Source organism: Alosa alosa, chromosome 11 (assembly GCF_017589495.1).
Source record: "Alosa alosa isolate M-15738 ecotype Scorff River chromosome 11, AALO_Geno_1.1, whole genome shotgun sequence".
Classification (NCBI taxonomy): domain Eukaryota; kingdom Metazoa; phylum Chordata; class Actinopteri; order Clupeiformes; family Clupeidae; genus Alosa; species Alosa alosa.
Genome location: NC_063199.1, coordinates 20,193,976 through 20,214,226, shown reverse-complemented (window position 1 = coordinate 20,214,226; position 20,251 = coordinate 20,193,976). Strand labels below are relative to the sequence as shown.

Genomic DNA, 20,251 nt, shown 5'->3' with positions numbered 1-20,251 from the left:
TTGTACTATGAGGCAAAGGAAGAAGACGCATGGATATGTCTTAAACGATTTAGAGATATGTGGAGTAGAGAAGAACAATTACATTGATCTTCCGAAGGTGTTGACACAGAAGAATCTACCTGTGAAGAAAGGAAACATTCCAAGACAAGAAGATATTAGTAAGTGGTCTTACCTAGGTGATGTACGTCTACCACATATTGATTCAGATGTTGGATTGTTGATAGGTGTGAATGCCTACAAGGCCATGGAACCATGGAAAGTGGTGAACAGCAGAAACAATGGGCCATATGCTATACAAACAGTACTAGGCTGGATAGTGAATGGGCCAAGACAAGAATATTCAAGTGGGAGCTCTGAAGTTCTGCAAAACTGCATGGTTAATCGTATATCCGTGGAGACCATCGAAGACATGCTGGTGCAGCAGTTCAATGCTGATTTTCCCGAACGTCAGTATGAGGATAAGAACGAACTGTCTCAGGAAGATCATCAATTCATCGGTCTGTGTCAGACTCAGTAAAGTTCAAAGATGGTCATTACCATATAGGACTGCCATTGATAGATGGAGCTGTTGAGGTTCCAAACAACCGATGTATAGCCACACACTTTTTCAAGTCTGAGAAAGAAGCTCTCAAGAAAACCTCAGTTCCACACAGATTACAGTGGGTTTATGACTAGCATATTGGACAAGGGATATGCTGAAAGAGTACCTGACGAGCAGTTGCAGACAGACAGACGGGTGTGGTATATTCCCCATCACGGGGTGTACCACCCCAAAAACAAGATACGAGTGGTGTTCGACTGCAACACTTCATACCAAAGATTTTCTCTGAATGGTCAGTTACTTCAAGGTCCCAACCTCACAAACACACTTCTGGGAGTGCTAAACAGATTCCGAAGACAGCCAGTTGCCATCATGGCTGACATTGAATCAATGTTTTACCAGGTTCGAGTGCCTGATGAGGATGCAGACCTCCTCAGATTCCTGTGGTGGCCTGAAGGCAATTTGGAAGAGGAAGCAGTTGATTACCGGATGTGTGTACACATTTTCGGTGCTACCTCCTCCCCTAGCTGCTCTTGCTATGCTCTTCGAAGAATAGTGGAGGATCGACATAACAAGACAACAGAAGAGGCAGTTCAGACACTACTGACTAGTTTATATGTGGATGATTGTTTATCTTTAGTAGACACAGAACAAGAAGCAATTAAATTAGCCAGTGACCTCAGAACACTTTGTGGACAAGGTGGATTTCATCTAACAAAGTGGATGAGCAATTCAAGAGCCTTTCTGTCATCCATTCCTGAGGAAGAGCGAGCAAAAGAGGTAAAGAATCTGGACTTGGATAGTGGCTTGTTGCCTGTAGAACAAGCTCTAGGAGTGACATGGTGTACTGAGACTGACACTTTTACTTTGAACATTAATGTGCAGAGTAAGCCACCCACAAGAAGAGGAATCTTGTCAGTTGTCGGCTCTGTTTATGACCCCCTTGGATTTGTGGCGCCGTTTGTACTGCCAGCAAAGCTGCTCCTGAGAGACCTTTGTAAAGACAGGACAGGATGGGGCAAGGAGATTACGGAGAAGCACAAGAAGCAATGGACAAAATGGGTGAACATTCTGCAGAAGCTTTCCAGCTTTAGAGGGAGAAGATGTTTCAAGCCTGCAAATTTTGGACCTGTCAAAACGGTACAGTTGCATAATTTTTCTGACGCCAGTGAGGACGGTTTTGGGTCCGTTACTTACCTGTTGTTGACTGATGAGCATGATCAGAAGTCTTGTTCGTTGGTGATGGGTAAGTCCCGGGTAGCCCCACTCAAGCAAGTAACTGTACCCAGAATGGAACTAACTGCGGCAACTGTGGCTGTTAAGATGGATCGAATGTTGAGACAAGAGCTAAACATGCAATTGGAAGAGTCAGTATTTTGGACAGACAGCATGACTGTCTTGAAATACATTGAAAATGATGCAGCCCGCTACAAGACGTTTGTAGCCAACAGAGTATCATTCATAAGAGAGGCCACTAATCCATCACAGTGGAGATTTGTGAGTTCCACAGAAAATCCTGCAGATCACGTTTCAAGAGGCATGAGAGCAGAGGACCTCATGACATGTGAGAACTGGATTGATGGGCCCAAATTTCTATTGAATGCATGTGACGAGTGGCCAGACAAGATTGACCAAGATTGTCAGAAGATGATCCAGAAGTTAAAAGAAAGGTTGTTTCCTGTGCTGTCACAATACAAGAGGCTGCTTTGGACAAGCTCATTGCATTTTATTCAGATTGGCATCGATTAAAGAAGGCAGTAGCATGGTTTACCAAGCTCATAAAGATGCTACAGGACTTGAGCCATAAAAGAGCAGAGCTGCAAAGAACCATAAGCATGCCAAATGACAAACAAGATGAACATCAACGTGTCTTGGATCAAGAAATGAATAAGTACAAGAAAGGCCTAAGAGGTGCTTCAGTTGGCGTACAAGATTTGATGACTGCTGAGCTGGATCTCATTCGCTACAGTCAAAGGCAGAAATATGGAGAAGAGATCAAGATCTTGATGCAGGGAAAGGATGTTAAAAAGAGTAGCCACAGTTGGATCCTTACCTTGAAGATGGAGTGTTGAGAGTGGGAGGAAGGTTAAGCAGATAGGCGATGCCAGAGGAGGCTAAGCATCCAGCCATCTTGCACAAGGACCTCAGGATTTCTGCTCTTATTCTCCAGCACACACACCGACAGGTAGGACATTGTGGACGAAACCATGTTTTGTCAAGGCTCAGGCAGAAATATTGGATCCCGAAAGCAAATTCTGCCATAAGGGAAATGTTATCACACTGTTACACATGCCAAAGATTGTGCGCTAGGACAGGTGAGCAGAAGATGGCAGATTTGCCAGCTGATCGACTGACACCAGATATGCCGCCATTCACACATACTGGTGTGGACTACTTTGGACCATTTCAAGTGAAGAGAGGAAGATCCATGGTCAAAAGATATGGTGTGCTGTTTACTTGTTTGACAATAAAAGCGGTACACATAGAGGTCGCACACTCTCTCGACACAGATGCATGCATCAATGCATTGCGCCGCTTCATCAGTAGAAGAGGACAAGTTTCTATTATGAGATTGGATAATGGAACAAATTTCGTTGGCACAGAAAGGGAGTTGCGTGAAGCCATACAGAACATGAACAAGAACAAGATCAAGGAGGATATGATGGAAAAAGGGATTGAGTGGATCTTTAATCCACCTGGAGCGTCTCACCAAGGAGGTGTCTGGGAGCGCCAGATTAGGACTGTAAGGAAGGTACTTGGTGCTCTACTGAAATAGCAAGTTCTTGATGATGATGGATTACACACACTGTTGTGTGAAGTGGAGTCCATAACCATTAACCAAGATGTCAGAAGATCCTGATGATCTTGAAGCACTCACTCCAAATCATCTGCTTCTGATGAAAACCAAGCCTACTATACCACCAGAAGTCTTTGAGAAGAGTGATGTGTATGGAAGGAAACGTTGGAGACAAATCTAGTACCTGTCCAACCTCTTTTGGCGCAGATGGACTGCGGAGTACTTACCTCTGCTGCAAGAGCGACAGCGCTGGTCCAAGCTGAAAAGAAACTTTAAAGTTGATGACATTGTTTTGATTGTGGATTCTTCTAGTCCACGGAGCTCATGGACAATAGGCCGCATCATCAAGACGATGCCTGATTACAAAGGAAATGCAAGAAGTGTGCAAGTTCAGACAAGGAGCAGCCTCCTGGAAAGGCCTGTGACCAAGATATGTCTGTTGCAGGAAGCAGTGTAATAAATGTGATTTTATGCTACTGTGTGTGAAAACAAAACAAAAAAAAAACCCTTGTAATTTCACTGTTATTAATGTGTATTTCACAGATTGTTTATGGAAAAGAATGGCTCTATCTGATTTGAGTAATTAATGTAGTTCTCCGCCCTACATAATTAGGGGTTGGGTATGTAAGAGACATAATGTTAATATGAAGGAAATCATTTAATTCTAAATATCTGTATGATTTTTTTGGAGTATTTGAGATTTATAAATAGCTGTTGTGCAATGTAGTAATGATAAAGTAATAATTTAGTATTGCACATTATATTTGACCTTTGACTGATGTCACGGATGAGTGCAGCAAACTTAGAGATTGTGGTGAGACATCAGAGCGCAACAGTCTTTGACCGTGACTACATGGAATTATTGTCACTGCTGAAGGATTTTAAGTTTGGAAGATAGTTGTTTTGTAAAGTGACTATTTTTATTTCAGTAAATCTTTAAACTTTCAAGAAGTCTCGCGTCATTGATTTTAGTCTCTCAAGAATTAGAACAAGAAAATCAAAGAAATCGCCACCACACCTACATTATTATGTGGTAAATTGAATTTATCCAACCTGCTGGCAAGCCAAAATGCGTTGCACGTGGCTTTATCATTGTCCTCTGCAATATAAGCAACTTGAATATATCGCACATCCAGTTTGAACACCCTGATGGACACTGAACTCTGGGGGTTATTTGAACGTTCACTGAAGTGGTTTAGGCTACTGGAGCGTAAGAATTCACCGCCTCTTTCTTAATTGGCCATTGATTGACGGCCATTAATTAATTAATATAGGTGGCCTGCATGCACAGAGTTTGTTTGATGCATGGAGTTTCCGACCGTTTTCCGCTGAGAGCTTAGAGAATAAAATGAGGAGAGCTACCTGTGTTTTACATAATGTGTAACATTTATTCACATGGCCAGTTCAAAATCACCTAAGGTTTTGACTGAAATGTGTGCCGATATCAATTATTGGGAAAAACATTGTTTGGAGTGGATGGCGGGTGGATTGTTGATGTAGCTGCAGGTGCAGATGACATGACTACAGCTCATCCATGCATCTAGGATGTTGGAATTTGATAGGATACGGGAACTGCAGAGATAAATTGAAAATGAGGATTTGTAATGTCGGAATAGCGGTACTAAAAAAAAAAGGGGAGTAGGGGCATGTCTAAATAGAGGCATGTCGTAATAATGGTATGTCGTAATAGAGGATTGTCGTAATAACGGGATGTCGTAATAAAGGGTGAACCCCGCTAATTAGCGGTTTGTGGTAAAACTGGTCACGTTCGATTAGCATAAAAACATATCCCAGAGAGCGAACGAACTCGGTACACATGTGTTATTAACCCCTAGGTTCATTTTACGCCAGAATTGTCCTTTAAACTTATGATAAAAACATTTATCATAATATTTAGGATTAAAAAAATATGAGTACAGAGAAGCCATACCTCATTTGCCATTAGGCTCATTTGATTTTGTGCAGCACAGATCTGGCTGAACATGAGGCATGCTGCACAATGCACGTGCTGCGCATGAAGTCAAATGAGCCTACTAATTTGGACGTACTTTTCCTCAAGATGGTGGCGACCGGAAGACAAGTTAAGGTGACTTCTGACTTCATAAACAGTCCTTATTATAACCTCTGCAAACGTACAAAGTTTATAATACTTCAATTTGTCTGTAGAGGCCCTCTTCACACTACCACCTCTCCGATTAACATATTCTTGCTCCCAAACGAAAGTTTTAACTTGTTATCATCCATAAAAAGACCCCAAGCTGTTTTAACTCCGGATCATTCCTTTAGAGGTTAGTTATCTTTTTAAAAGCTAGTTATTTTCTAGCACTGTATTTGAACATATGCAGTCTTAAAAAATAATCTCTTTTTAGATGTTCTTTTCTTGTGGGTGACTTTCCGTGGTGGTTAGAAGAATTTGTCCATTGATGATGGCTGGTTACTAGACCCTGGGTGATGGCCGGTTATTGTATTATGACCCTGGGTGATGGCTGGTTACTGACATATGACCCTGGGTGATGGCTGGTTACTGAAATATCACCCTGGGTGATGGCTGGTTACTGAAATATGATTCTGGGTGATGGCTGGTTACTGGAATATGACCCTAGGTGATGGCTGGTTACTGGAATATGATCCTGAGTGATGGCTGGTTACTGGAATATGACCCTGGGTGATCAGAGCGCTTCCCAGATCCTGCAGGTGGCTGTAGTGGTGCTGAGGGGGATGTGAGTAATAGGGTGGAAATGTGTAAGCTGTGTGTGTGTATTACTTTATTAATGTGTGTGTGTGTGTGTGTGTGTGTGTGTGTGTGTTTGTGTGTGATTGTATGGGGAGGGTGTAGACCAGGACTCTCTGCTGCTGGGTTCTGAGGAGGGGGTAGGCCGAAGCCACGTGTTTATTATCCAACACTTCAGCGCTTCCAGAGATGCTGGCCTGAGATCAGGAGCTCGCGCTCTCCAGACAGCTGCTGGCATCTGCACGCTTGTGTGTGTGTGTGTCCTGGTGTTTGCCTGAGGAAGTCCTGGACTCACAGTTTATTTATGTGGGCAGGAGCTGGAGCTCACTGTCTGCTCAGGAATGAGAAGAGGAGGAATCTTACAGAGGAAACGACACAATCTGTCTCTGTCCTCTACACATGCACACACAATCACACTCACACTCTCACACACACACTCACACACACAAGCTCACTCACTCACTCACCACACACACACACACACACACACACACACACACACACACACACATGCATACTGTACACATTTACACATGCACATACACACATACACACAAATGCATGCACTCTCTCTCTCTATCACACACACACACACACACACACACACACACACACACACACACACACAGTGATATATTTTCTATGGAAAAAGCAAAGTAATTTGTTACTAGTCAGTTATTTCTTTCTTTGGAAATACTGTAATTTCTGTCTTTGGCAAAATCAGGCTAAAAGCATAAGTATTCCGTCCATATCAACTGTTGCATAAACAAAACTACTCAACTAGCACTACACTGCAGATGTTGACTAGTATTTTAAACAGCTAATTTCTGCCGTTTTTTACGGGGCAACTGTTCATATAATTTTCCGGTTTATGCATCTCAGTAACTTTTGTTTTGCATGCAACACCCATTGTTGATGACGCATCCATGGTTCGGTCTAAACTGGTGGAAATGTGGGCTGGTTCACCAGATAGCACCAAGGTTCAAAGAACTCCAAACGGAACCAGTTCTAGAACGGGCTCTCTGTCGGTCGAAAAAACGCCTACAGTGGTTGCACAGCTCCAGCAGACACAGAGAAAGTGAACCAATCTGCTCCCATTTCAGTCCTGCAGCTGAGAGGAAGTCAGATAAAGATTCATTCGGAGCTGTTCTCTCTTGGCCAAAAGGACAGACTTTTCATCTGCTCTTCTCATAATATCCTGCTGTGGAAATCACAATGGAGAAGCATCATGACATCATTCATGCTATGCGATTTTTTGTCGTCTTGGCAACAGCACTAAAGTCTGTCTGAAATGGCCTCCCTGATAAACATTTAAATTGAAACCAGACTCAACAGCTGCCCCAGAATGTGTCGGGCCAGACAGACAGGTCGGCGTGGCGACAGAGCAGTGAGAGAAAGAATGAGAGAGAGCGAAGAGAACTGAAGAAGAGAATAAAAGAGAATGGGATGTGGAGGGTCAAGGTGCACATGACTAAGCTTGTGTGGTTGAGGTGAACATTACTAAGCTGTTCTTTGATCATTTCTACTGTAGTTGGTCTTCCAGTTTTCGGTCCTCCTGTAATTAGCGCTGCTTGGCTGTTGATGAGGACGTCCTGTGCTGAGGTCACCACATGCTACACACCATCTTAACACCACACAACATCACACGCCATCTCATTACCTAAACACCATCTAAAACTTCCCTTGGAATGAATAAAGTATCTATCTATCTATCTATCTATCTATCTAACACACCAACACCCCACACATCATCTCAACACACCACACACCATCTCAACACGCCACACACCACAGGCCATCTTAACACATCACAGGCCATCTCAGTACGCTACACGCAATTCCAATACATCCAAGACATCTCAACATGCCATCTCAACACACAACACACAACATGACATCTCAACCTACAACCCACCACACACTATCTTACAGTAACACGCTACACGCCACCCCAACACCCCACACGCCATCCCAACACACCACACGCCACCCCGACAGGCCACATGCCACCCCAGCACGCCAGACACCACACCCCACCCCAACACACCACACGCCACCCCAGCACGCCAGACACCACCCCAACACCAACACACCACACGCCACCCCAACACCCCACCCCAACAGGCCACACGCCACCCCAGCACGCCAGACACCACACACCACCCCAACACACCACACGCCACCCCAACACACCACCCCAACACACCACACGCCACCCCAACATACCACACACACGCCACCCCAACACACCACACGCCACCCCAGCACGCCAGACACCACACGCCACCCCAACACACCACACGCCACCCCAACATACCACAAGCCACCCCAACAGGCCAGACACCATCTAGGGTTGCCACATGTGATTTATGAAAATCCGGGACATTCATTGCCGAACCCACCCCCCTCAAAAAAAATAAAAATAAATAAAAATAAAATAAATGCCTATAATTCATTAGATACTAGGCTTATTATTGGTTTTAAATAATAGCTTATTAACAAATGCTGCAGATGTTATACTGTTTAACTATGGTGCATTCATTGTCACTTTAAGGTTGCTGAGTCTAAACGGTTCTTATAATGCCCTTTCACCAGCTCTTTTAAGATAAGGCTAATCCATAAAACATGAACAATAATATGCATAATATTAAGTTGTTACCCACTCCGGAAATGTTCACCCTGTCGGCGTGGTATACTATGTATCTCTTTTTCTTTGCCGCTGGCCCTGACTTTGATTGTAGGCCTATATCCTCCTCCGTTTCCCCCCATTTTATGAAACCAAATCGAACCGAAATTTCTTTTTTTTTTTTACTAGGCTACCGTCTCCAATCTGTTACCCGCACGCACGCACTCACTCTCTTGGACATGCTGCGCGCGGCCGGTAGTTGCTAGGTGATGCTGATGGTTAAGGTAAACTTTCGTTTCGCTGGTCTGCATTACAACCAATCAAATAAGCACATGCCTGCCTCCGACAGCTGGATACAATCAACATAACTTAAGATAAATAGTAGGAACGTAGGTTTTATTGAAAGTGAAACTATTAAAAAAATAGAAGTGCCTTTGCACCAAAAAACGGGACATTTGGTATCCCGGGAAAGATTATCAATTTTCCGGGACAGACATTAAAAAAGAGAACAATTCCGGGAAAACCAGAACGTGTGGTAACCCTAACACCATCCTAACACCCCACATACCACCCCAACAGGCCAGACACCATCCCAACACACCACACACCTCACATGCTACACGCCCCACACTATCTCAATACACTGCATGCCATCTCAACACGCCACACACCACACTAGGGCTGCGCGATTTGGGGAAAATATATAATTGCGATTTTTCTGAAAGATATTGCAATTTGCAATATGATTTTGATTTTGACAATGAATCGATTCAGTTCAATATTTCAAAGGTCTCTTTAATTTGTGCCACCCTTGATTTGTGAGCACGCCGGTGCACAAGAAGCACAGCACCCCTGACCAACTGTGAAGCTCACCAATCAGCAGTTCCATAGTCAAGGAGCTTTATATGAATATATGTGATGTAGGGCCCTATTTTGGCAATCTAAATGCATGGTCACTGACAAACAGCAGGGGTTTGTCCAGACCACATTCGGGGTGGTTTTGTTATCAAACATTGGGTGCTTGGCGCAAAAAGGCGGTTCTTATGTTTCTTAATCAGTCATGGGTGTGTTTTGGGTGTAACATCCTTTAAACCAATGAAAATGACATCATTCCCTTTAACAACAAGCAGCGCAACTTCAAACAGCGCATCGATATTTTGAAGGAATCTGCTTGCATGCGAGACCGTATGGAACAGTTATTCCACTAAACCATGCTTAACTAAAACCTAGCAGTGTATAGCCTGCATGCATTAGCACTCATCTATTATTTGAAATCATAGGCAAAGTGAAATTAACTTTACCGTGGTGTCATAGTCCAGTGGTTCTCAACCTTTTTTCAGTGATGTACCCCCTATGAAATATTTTTTCAGCCAAGTACCCCCTAACCAGCGCAAAGCATTTTTAGTTGAGAAAAAAAGCGGGTGGCATGTGACAGGTTGGGTCAAACCATCCTGGTATGGGGGGGACTCTGGGTTTTAGGAAAAAACTGAAATTGAATATGAACTTATATTTTCCTGAACTATTTATTAAATAATTGTTTTTAAAGTATTTTTGCATGGATTCTACTTTTTAAATATATGTATATTTTAAAATCTCACGTACCCCCTGGAGTGCCCTCACATACCCCCATTTGAGAACCACTGTCATAGTCAATGACAAAACAGTTATACACAGTTAATTACTTTCACTATTGACTGGATTACCATCAAAAACATTTTGCATTTGCTGCTTACATCTCGTGACAGTGCATCTTCACATTGTATTTTTACCATTAATTTTTTGAGTTGTCAAGGTGCTCCAGTCTGGCTATTAATAATATAACATATGCTATTCCAACATTATGACGTGTGTGTGAAAAATGTGAAGTGCACACCCTGATTGTGAAACTACTCGTATGCTGGTGTGTATTTTGTTCCTGATGCCTTTTTACTGTACACTTCACACTGTGTGTGTGTGTGTGTGTGTGTGTGTTGTAGCTGTGTGATTCCAACACTACGTTGGTGTGTATTTTGTTCCTGATGCCTTTTCCTGTACACTTGTGTGTTTGTCTCTGCTGTGTGTGTTTCCAGGGCTCTGTGTGTGTGTGTGTGTGTGTTGTGTCTAATGCATCTCTGCTGCATGTGATTCCAGGGCTCTGTTTCTGCTTCAATATTGACGTGAAGAGGGCAAAGGTCATCCATGGCTCAGAGGAGGCCCAGTTTGGCTACACGGTGCAGCAGCACCAGGCGGAGGGACAGAAATGGTGAGGCTGCCGCTCTTTCTCTCTCTCCATCACACTCTCTTTATCTCTCTCTCCATCACACTCTCTTTCTCTCTCTCCATCACACTCTCTTTATCTCTCTCTCCATCACACTCATCTCTCTCTCCATCACACTCTCTTTATCTCTCTCTCCATCACACTCTCTTTATCTCTCTCTCCATCACACTCTCTTTCTCTGTCTCCATCACACTCTCTTTCTCTGTCTCCATCACACTCTCTTTATCTCTCTCCATCACACTCTCTTTCTCTGTCTCCGTCACACTCTCTTTATCTCTCTCTCCATCACACTCTCTTTTCTCTCTCTCCATCACACTCTCTTTATCTCTCTCTCCATCACACTCTCTCCATCTCTGTCTCCATCACACTCTCTTTATCTCTCTCTCCATCACACTCTCTTTCTCTCTCTCCACCACTCTCTCTCTCTTCCTGTATATCTCTCATTTGCACTTTCTGTCTGTCTCTCTTTGTCTTCCTCACTGTATCTCTCTCTCACACACACAGAGACTCTCTCTATCTGTCTCTCTTCCTCTCCCTCACTGTCTATCTCTCTTTCTCTCCTTCACACTCTCTCTCTATCTCTCTTTCTCTCCCTATCCATCTTTCTCTCATTCTTTCCCTCACACTCTCTGAGTAGGTGCATTTCTATTAACCCTGAAAATGCGCAAATCTAATATGAAAAATGGAAAACGAATAATGGAAACGTGAATATCGCAAAAACTCACAAATGTTTAAAATGTTTACTTGCATGAGGTGTTTTTTACCGATGTATCAAAATAGCACTTTATCGCAAAAGCGCAATGGAAACACTTTTTTCGCATTTAGGTGAGTCACAAAACACTAAACGCATTCAAAAAGGTGACACATTTTGTGCGGCCTAATGAGAAAGGATTTTTTTTAGAGTTGGTTCGAGGTGAGAACATCTGTGCAAGTCTACTGTGAGAAATAACAAAATGCAAGCATTTATAATGTAAAATGTGGACTATTTCCTCCCACAATCGTCACACGTTGTTGCCAAGAATAAGGGTTTCACTTTCCATTCTGACCCACTCAATTTAACTACCACGGTTTTTGGTGGATGCAATTGAAGATAAATTGACAAAACTTGTCAGATTTTGGGAGACACGTTGTCACATTTATCTAAAATGATTATCGCGACAAGATAAAACTTATTTTGCGCAAAGCTTTAATGGAAATGCAGCTTCTGTCTGTCTCTCTCTCTCTCTGTTCCACTCTGTCCCCTGGTCTCTCTCTGTGCCTGTCCCCTGGTCTCTCTCTGGTGTCTCTCTGTGCCTGTCCCCTGGTCTCTCTCTGTGCCTGTCCCCTGGTCGATGTCCTCATATCCTGTGCTGTGTCTCATGTCGGACCCTTCAAAGGAAAGGCGTCAGCATGAGACATAATTTGTCATTTGTTTTTAAAACACTTAAATAACCTTTTTTCCTTTGGGAGAGAATGTGAGGGATGCTCTTCTCCATGGAGACCTACTCTACCCCAGTGTGTCTGTTCCTGAGACTGAGGTTGGGGTCAACAGTCCGCCTCTCTCTCAGATGCTCTTGCGTCTGCTGATGTGAAACTGCGCTTATGGAATAATAATGGTTGACATAGGGGGAGTATACGGTATGATCCATCATTCTGACTCGTATTTTCCATCAGTCTGTGTGTGCCTGTCTGAATGTGTGTGTGAATGTGTGCACGTGTGCATGTAGAACAGGAGCATGTTCAGGTCAGCACAGAGGTTCTTTGCGTGTTCAGTCTGGCTGTTTAAGGAACACTCAGGGGCTTGGTGTGTTGTTATCTCCCTGGACACTTGGGCCACCTCACACACCAAACACCCCTAGTCTGTGACAGTTAAATATGCGGCGTAAAATGCATGATGTATGAAATGTTTTCTGTAATAGATATTATAAACTACCCACATTCACAGCTGAGCTTTACTGAATCCTCTATCCGTCTTATTTCCATCGGCCCCTGGGTTGTAAATCCTCTTTTTTTCTAGCTGCTGATGCAAGGTTTCCCTAAACCAAACCCTTCCCATTGTAGCTGCATCTGGTCTGGCTGCATCTGGTCTGGCTGCCCCCCTGGGCTGTGTTCCAGCACTCCTCTCTCTCTCTTCACAAAGCCTGTTGGGGTCTTCCAAAGGTCTCCTCTTTCAGCAAAGAGCACTCTGTCAGTGACCACAGGCTCTGCGTCTCTCCTTTTGTGAGAGCAAAGTGAGAAGTAAAGCAGAGGTGATTTGAATACAGTCAAACAGCAGTGCAGCAGTGATTTGAATGTAGCTGGACTAAACGGAATTAATGTGATCTTGATCTTGCTCTTACAGGGATAGGTGAGAGGATCACGCCAGTGATAGGTTAGACAGCTCCACAGGCCGGTAGGATATTAAAATGGACTAGATTAGACCAGCTGTTAAAATCTGGGCTGGACCAGCTATTAGAAACTGGACTGGACTGGTTGTTAGAATCTGGACTAGACCAGCTGTTACAATCTGGACTAGACCAGCTGTTAGAGTCTTGACTAGACCACATGTTAAAATCTGGACTGGACCAGCTGTTAGAATCTGGACTAGACCAGCTGTTAAAATCTGGACTAGACCAGCTGTGCGAAGAAGTCTGTGTTGCCCTCTGTCCACTGAGACCATCATAAGATCAGGTTTGTCCAGATTGTTTGTGAAGGCAAAACACTTTGAGCTGCTGATGGAGCTGTGTATTGCTCCGTCTGTTCTTGTGCTGCTGTCCCTCTAGACAACCAGGACTGCTGCCAGTTTTTCTTCCAGGGCCAGACACATCTTTTTAACAGATCACAAGCAGTCAGACCCTCTTAATCATGCTGTGAGTCATATGTGAGGTAATGTTGCTCAATCACTAGGGCACTCTTTCCTGTTTTTCATCTAGGGGATGGAGGCATAGTTTGTGGTCCTCCTGGATTGCAGAGTGTTTTTGTCTTTGAAGTTGCAGGTAAATAAGCGGAAAGTATGCGAGTTTGTCTAGCAACCTGTCCTCGAGGAGCCCCTGGCTCTTCATGTCTGGAAAGTCTGTGTTGTGGTTGCCCCCTCCCTCCCTCTCTCGTGCACGTCCCAGACTCCAATAAAAGGGGGTGGGGAGAATATACAACCAAAGTGTTTATCATGACACAGTTGCTGGGCAAAACTATTTGACCAGGGTCACAGTCTGTCACCCTACTGGGTCGGAACAGCAGACCAACATGTGTTTGTCTAGAAGGAATGCTAATGACAGATGTCAACGCAGTCAGTCAACTGAACTGGGGTTTACAGTAAGTGTTCCATGGTTACTTATTTAATTTATTTTCTTTCAGAATGAACATTTGTGGAACACATTATGGGCCCTATCTTCCACCCAGCACAATGTGATGCAAGTCTTGTTCCTATCTTCCCCTCGGCACATTGTTTAAACCATCTGTTTCAGATCGCTAAAATAGGTCCCTCTATCTCTAAACTAAACCCTAATCTTACTGGGTTTCTCAAACACTAAACCATAATCTTATTGACCTCTACCACTGTACCCTAGTCTTATTGGCATTTTCGAACACTAAACCCTAATCCTATTGGTCCTTTCTAACACTAAACCCTAACCCTAATCTTATTGGCCTTTTCTAACACTAAACCCTAACCCTATTGTTATTGGCCTTCTCTAACACTAAACCCTAATCTTATTGGTCCTTTCTAACACTAAACCCTAACCCTAATCCTATTGGCCTTTTCTAACACTAAACCCTAACCCTATTGTTATTGGCCTTCTCTAACACTAAACCCTAACCCTATTGTTATTGGCCTTCTCTAACACTAAACCCTAATCTAAACCCTGCTTGACTCCTCTACCTGATGTGGGCTGTTTCCTGACCCCCAGCTGAACCCTCTGAAGCTCTCACAGTGGGCAGCAGCGAAGCTGTGGTCCCCTCACTGCACTAGGTCTGCGTGGTTAAGGTTGACATGGGGAGAAGAAAACTGCAACTGCAGAGCTGTGAGACCCTGAGTCTCACTCCCATATGGTACAGACAGAGACCCCAACTCTATGGCCTGGACCAGTAGCACTATATGACTAGTTAGTGCCAGTCACAAAGATGCCCAGTTTTGTCAGTAGTAGATGTCTTGTTACATCACATGCAGTAGTAAGAGATGTCATTTTACATAACAGGCCGTATGGATGACCAGTTCCTGGCAGTAGTGATGCTGCAGGAATGTAAACACAAATGAACTTAGCAGACTGAGTTTTAGGAAGTGGTTTGGCAGCCTCTCCATGCTTGACATGAATGTGAAAGCCATAAGTGCATTACGGATCAGATCTTTGTTTTGCCTTAGAATCATAACACACAGGCACAACGGTTGTCGTCACTACTGTAGAGATAATATAGAAACAGTACTTTACACTTAGTGGTTGCTTTTTCTGTCTGTTACCACATTGTTGTTGTGATGGTGGATTAGGATTATTTACATACAATGGTTGCTTTTTCTGTCTGTTCCACATCATTGCTGTAAGTTACGGGGGCAGCCGTGGCCTACTGGTTATGGCTTCGGGCTTATGAACGAAGGGTTGCCGGTTCGATCCCCAACCCAGTAAAAAAAATGTGGGCGGGGGAGGTGCTCTCCCATGCCCACATCCACAGCTGAAGTGCCCTTAAGCAAGGCCCCTAACCCCTCACTGGTCCCCGAGCGCTGCTGTAGCAGGCAGCTCACTGCTCCGGGTTAGTGTGTGCTTCACCTCACTGTGTGTCTTTCACTAATTCACGGATTGGAATAAATGCAGAGACCAAATTTCCCTCAAAAGAGATCAAAAGAGTATATATACTATATATTCTATACTTATACTGTGATGGTGGATTAGAATTACTTGGTTGCTCTTCCTGTCTGTTTCCATATTGTTGCTGTGACGGTGGATTACGATTACTTACATATAATGGTTGCTCTTTCTTGTTGCTGTGACAGTGGATTACTGTAAGATGTTGTCTGTATTGCAGGCTGCTGGTGGGAGCTCCGTTTGAGAGCAGTGGTGATCACCAGACAGGAGATGTGTACCGCTGTCCCCTGGACCCCCGCCCTGAGGCCAGCTGCTCCAGGCTCCATCTGGGTACTCGCCCTTAGATTGATGGATGTATGGATTCAGCACAAGGCCTGAGTGACTCAGACTTAAAGATGCATTGTTTTTTTTTAGTATGTGGATGTAATATAAGAATTAGTATGGCAGGTTTTAAATCCAATACCTCTCCAAAGCAGGATTTCTTGCAGGGTTCATAAGTATAACCACTCAACAGCTAATCTAAAAATAAACAGCCAACCAACAGCCAATCAAAAATAATATTTGTTGTTTTGGGGTAAAATTCTTAAATAGAAAGTTCTGTTGATGTTATATTCAGTCTAAATAATCTGAATGAAGTTCTGTTAAAACTCACAGTGTAGCCCATTACTTTTGTAGCATTTCATAAACTCCATCATAGTGCCTGTATACTATGCGCAGGATGGAACTTGTATTGACCTGTGGGGTGTACTACGAATCTCGATTAGTGGGTTAGCGAGGTATGTTGCGCTCAAAGCTAGGGTATGCTGTGACACGAAAGTGGATCTGTTTTAGTGTCGCTATATCACCATGGTATCTTATGCTGTCAACCAAACCTGGTCGGGAGGAGGTTATGTGCTAAGTTATAGCTCAAATCGTGTAATCTACCGTCCACTGACCAATCAATTATCTTAAATCTCACATGTAGGATTCTGTCATATATCTTACAGGTGGAGCTCCGCCTCTACTAACATTTTGGATCTCGAATGCGCTTTAATAGTGCATTTCCCACTATGGATCCATACAACAACTGATGACAATTGATTTATTTGATGTTAAAGGTTCACAAAAATGACTTGTAGATTAAGCTCCATGAATGCGAAGTAATTGTTTTTAAATAGAGGCGTCTTGTGGCCAAAAGTCATCCCAATACCGAGAACGCGCACAGATCTGAGCTGAAAGCCTAGTTTGACAAATATATCACATAACTGCTATCGTAGTATCACTTAACGTATACCCCTGAGTCAAGGCTTTGTCAAGCCTCGCTATGTCTACATAGCCTAGATATGTCTAACGTGCTTCGTAGTATACCCCACTGGTGCTGCTCACTGCTCAGCTCTGCTTATGGTACCCCTTGCTGTCTCTGTTAAGCAGGAGGGTGTTGGTTTGGACTACCTGCCATGACATGTTATTTACAGCAGACATTTGTTTTTCTAGCAACTCTTCAGTGGCTAAATGTATGCCCTGACATTGTATGACCACTGTTGTTGCTGCTCAAATTTGGTTACCGTGTGGGTTGCTATGGCTGCTCTCTTCCAGGGAATGAATCTATGAGCTATGTGTCAGAGCGGAAGGACAAGATGAGAATTGGAATGTCACTGACATCCAACCCTGAAGATCAGAGCTTTGTGGTGCGTTCAAAAAGCTTTCTTACATGTATGTCAACATGATATAGTTATACTGCATTCAACAAACTGAAAGTGTTCATATATTTGTGTCAGATCGTGTTCTTTGGGTTGTTTATTTGTTGTGTGTGTATTTAGTTAGCACTGTGCATAGGTTAGTGCACTAACTGTGGCCCTGTGTGTAGTTAGTATAGTATGTGGGTTTGTGTACTAACTACCATGTTGCCCAGGCCTGCGGCCCCCTGTGGTCCTATGAGTGTGGAAGTGCATACTACAGCACGGGCATCTGCTCCAGAGTCAACAGCTCCTTCCAGTTCACCAACAACATTGCCCCGGCCTTCCAGCGTGAGTCCTACTATCACCTCGTAGGCTCTCACACTTGGCTTTATTCCCCTCTCTCACACACTTGGTTTTATTCCCCTCTCTCTCACACACTTGGCTTATTCCCCTCTCTCACACACTTGGCTTTATTCCCCTCTCTCACACACACTTGACTTTTTCCTGTCTGTGTTTGATATCTTTCAAGACAAGTTATCAGATGTTCTACAGGGTAGATTGTGCCTGAAGGAAATGAGGAATATTTGGACCTCCTGAAATGCTGATGACAGAAGTGAGTGTTGTTATTCCGTTCCTGTTTGTTTCCCTAGGATGCGAGACGTTCATGGACATCGTGATAGTTCTTGATGGCTCCAACTCTATTTACCCCTGGTACGAGGTGCAGGACTTTCTCATCAATGTACTGCAGAAGTTCTGCGTTGGGTCCGGTCAAACACAGGTAAGTCTCACACATTTATGAGAGACCTATGGCTATCCTCCATCCTCTCACCTAAGAGCTGCTTACCTACCAGAGGCCCTTTAATCTTGTGCGAGTTAAGCATGTCGTATGATTGGTGGAGAGATGTGTGGGAGTGTGTATGTCATATGATTTGTGAAGAGTTTTGTGTGAGTGGGCAAGTGTAGGGCAGCCCAGTAGGGCAGTTGTGTGTGAGTGTGTATGTTGTAGTTTTCTCTGTGTGTGTGTGTGTGTGTGTGTGTGTGTGTGTGTGTGTGTGTGTGTGTGTGTACTGTATGTCTATTGTTTGTCTATGTAGTACTTTAGAAATGTAATCTATCAGTATCATTACGGTGTTGGTTATATGTTAGGTTGGAATCGTGCAGTATGGGCAGCGGGTCGTGCATGAGTTTGCCCTGGACGACTACGAGTCGGTGGAGGAGGTGGTACAAGCAGCCCAGAACATCCAGCAGAGAGGCGGAGAGGAGACGCGCACCGCCCTTGGCATCAGCAGTGCACGGTACCAGAACCGACCACTCCAACAAGACCAAGAACAAACACCAACAGAACTAACAACTCTAACAGAACGAAGTAGTTTAAGAAACCCCACAGAACATAACTAGGAATTAGGAACATTATCAGAACTATCAACTGAACTGTAAACTACAACAGTACTTACAATACAGACAAATCCACTGACAGAAATCCACTGATGAACAGCATTCCACTAACACTCCACTTAATACTCACAGAACTGCTAAATTGTCTAAAACAACCAATGACTTTAACACAGTGACCACTAACTCTAATGAAACCAATTTAAAGACCAATTTAACCTAGCGACCCACCAGTCTCTATGAATGGCCAGAACTAATCTAACCAATGCCAAGTCCTTTGTAACACTAAATATTGTTAATCCCCTATTAACACTACTGTCGGTGTGCATGTTAAAGGAACACGCCACCCAATGTCAGTAGTAATATATGTTCTTACCTTAACTTTCACGAGTTGAGTCATACCTCTCCCGTGTCGGTATGTGCACTCAAACACTCTGGTGCGTGGCGCGAATGTGTTAGCATGTTGCTATGCTAGCAGGCTCAGACGTAGCCTTAGAGAAAGGAAGATAGCAGTCACATCCAGCAACTCTGCTCATGCTGATAAGAGTTGGTTCTCAGGTCTTTCTTAACCCCTTGATGCTGATGAGAGTTGGTGTTGGTTACATAACATAACATAACATAACATAACATAACATAACATAAGGAAAGATAAAGTATACTTTATTTACTTTATTGGTTCTCAGGTCTTTCTTAACCCCTTCATGCTGATGGGAGTTGGTGTTGGTTACATAAGATAGGATAAGATAAGATAACATAACATAACATAACATAAGATAAAGTATACTTTATTTGGTGTTGGTTAGATAACATAATATAAAATAACATAAGATAAGATAAAGTATACTTTATGTACTTTATTGGTTCTCAGGTCTTTGGCCTTTAAGCGTGGCGGGCGAGAGGGAGCCAGAAAAGTGATGATTGTGATTACTGACGGAGAGTCACATGACAGTCCTGACCTGCAGAAGGTTGTTGAGGACAGTGAGAAGGACAACATCACGCTCTACGCCATTGCTGTGAGTATGATGAGGGAGGTACAACCATGCTGTACACCATAGCGGTAAATCTCCTAATGGAAGAGGCCTATGACTTCATCCTTTCAACAACACAAAGGCCCCAAGGTTGACAGCAATGTATCACCGGCGAATATGGTAGAGCATGCGCATTATTCGCATTATTCACCTGGTGGTCATTTTGAAAACTGGAACACCGCTGAGGCTCGTTGAGGGGTACAAAAACCAGGAAGTTGAATTCATCTCATTACTATGTTTTTAATTCACTCTCGATAAAGTAATGGGTTTTTAGGAAAATGTTAGAAGGTTTGACACTGAAAGATTTCTTTCTGTGGGATGGGGTACATTTGGATGCATTGCAGTGAGGCACCATTGTCATTGGTAGAATTCCCAGAAGGGGTGGGCGTATACCTCAGGTTCGTTCTGACGCTCCGGGTGGATGAGGTGAATTGCATGAGAGAATTGCCACCAGGAAGGTGTGATTAAAT

General features: G+C 43.5%; 1 protein-coding gene across 1 annotated transcript in view; it reads left to right on the top strand.

The window, feature by feature from the left end:
- The window catches only part of LOC125302784 (integrin alpha-11-like), a 62,874-nt gene that overhangs the window by 9,718 nt on the left and 32,905 nt on the right, over positions 1-20,251 (top strand). Inside the window, exons 2-8 of the mRNA XM_048256104.1 lie at positions 10,826-10,937; positions 15,924-16,033; positions 17,279-17,370; positions 17,595-17,709; positions 18,012-18,139; positions 18,508-18,656; positions 19,622-19,766. Of these exons, the coding sequence (XP_048112061.1) occupies positions 10,826-10,937; positions 15,924-16,033; positions 17,279-17,370; positions 17,595-17,709; positions 18,012-18,139; positions 18,508-18,656; positions 19,622-19,766 (851 nt within the window). The remainder of the gene's footprint in view (positions 1-10,825; positions 10,938-15,923; positions 16,034-17,278; positions 17,371-17,594; positions 17,710-18,011; positions 18,140-18,507; positions 18,657-19,621; positions 19,767-20,251) is intronic.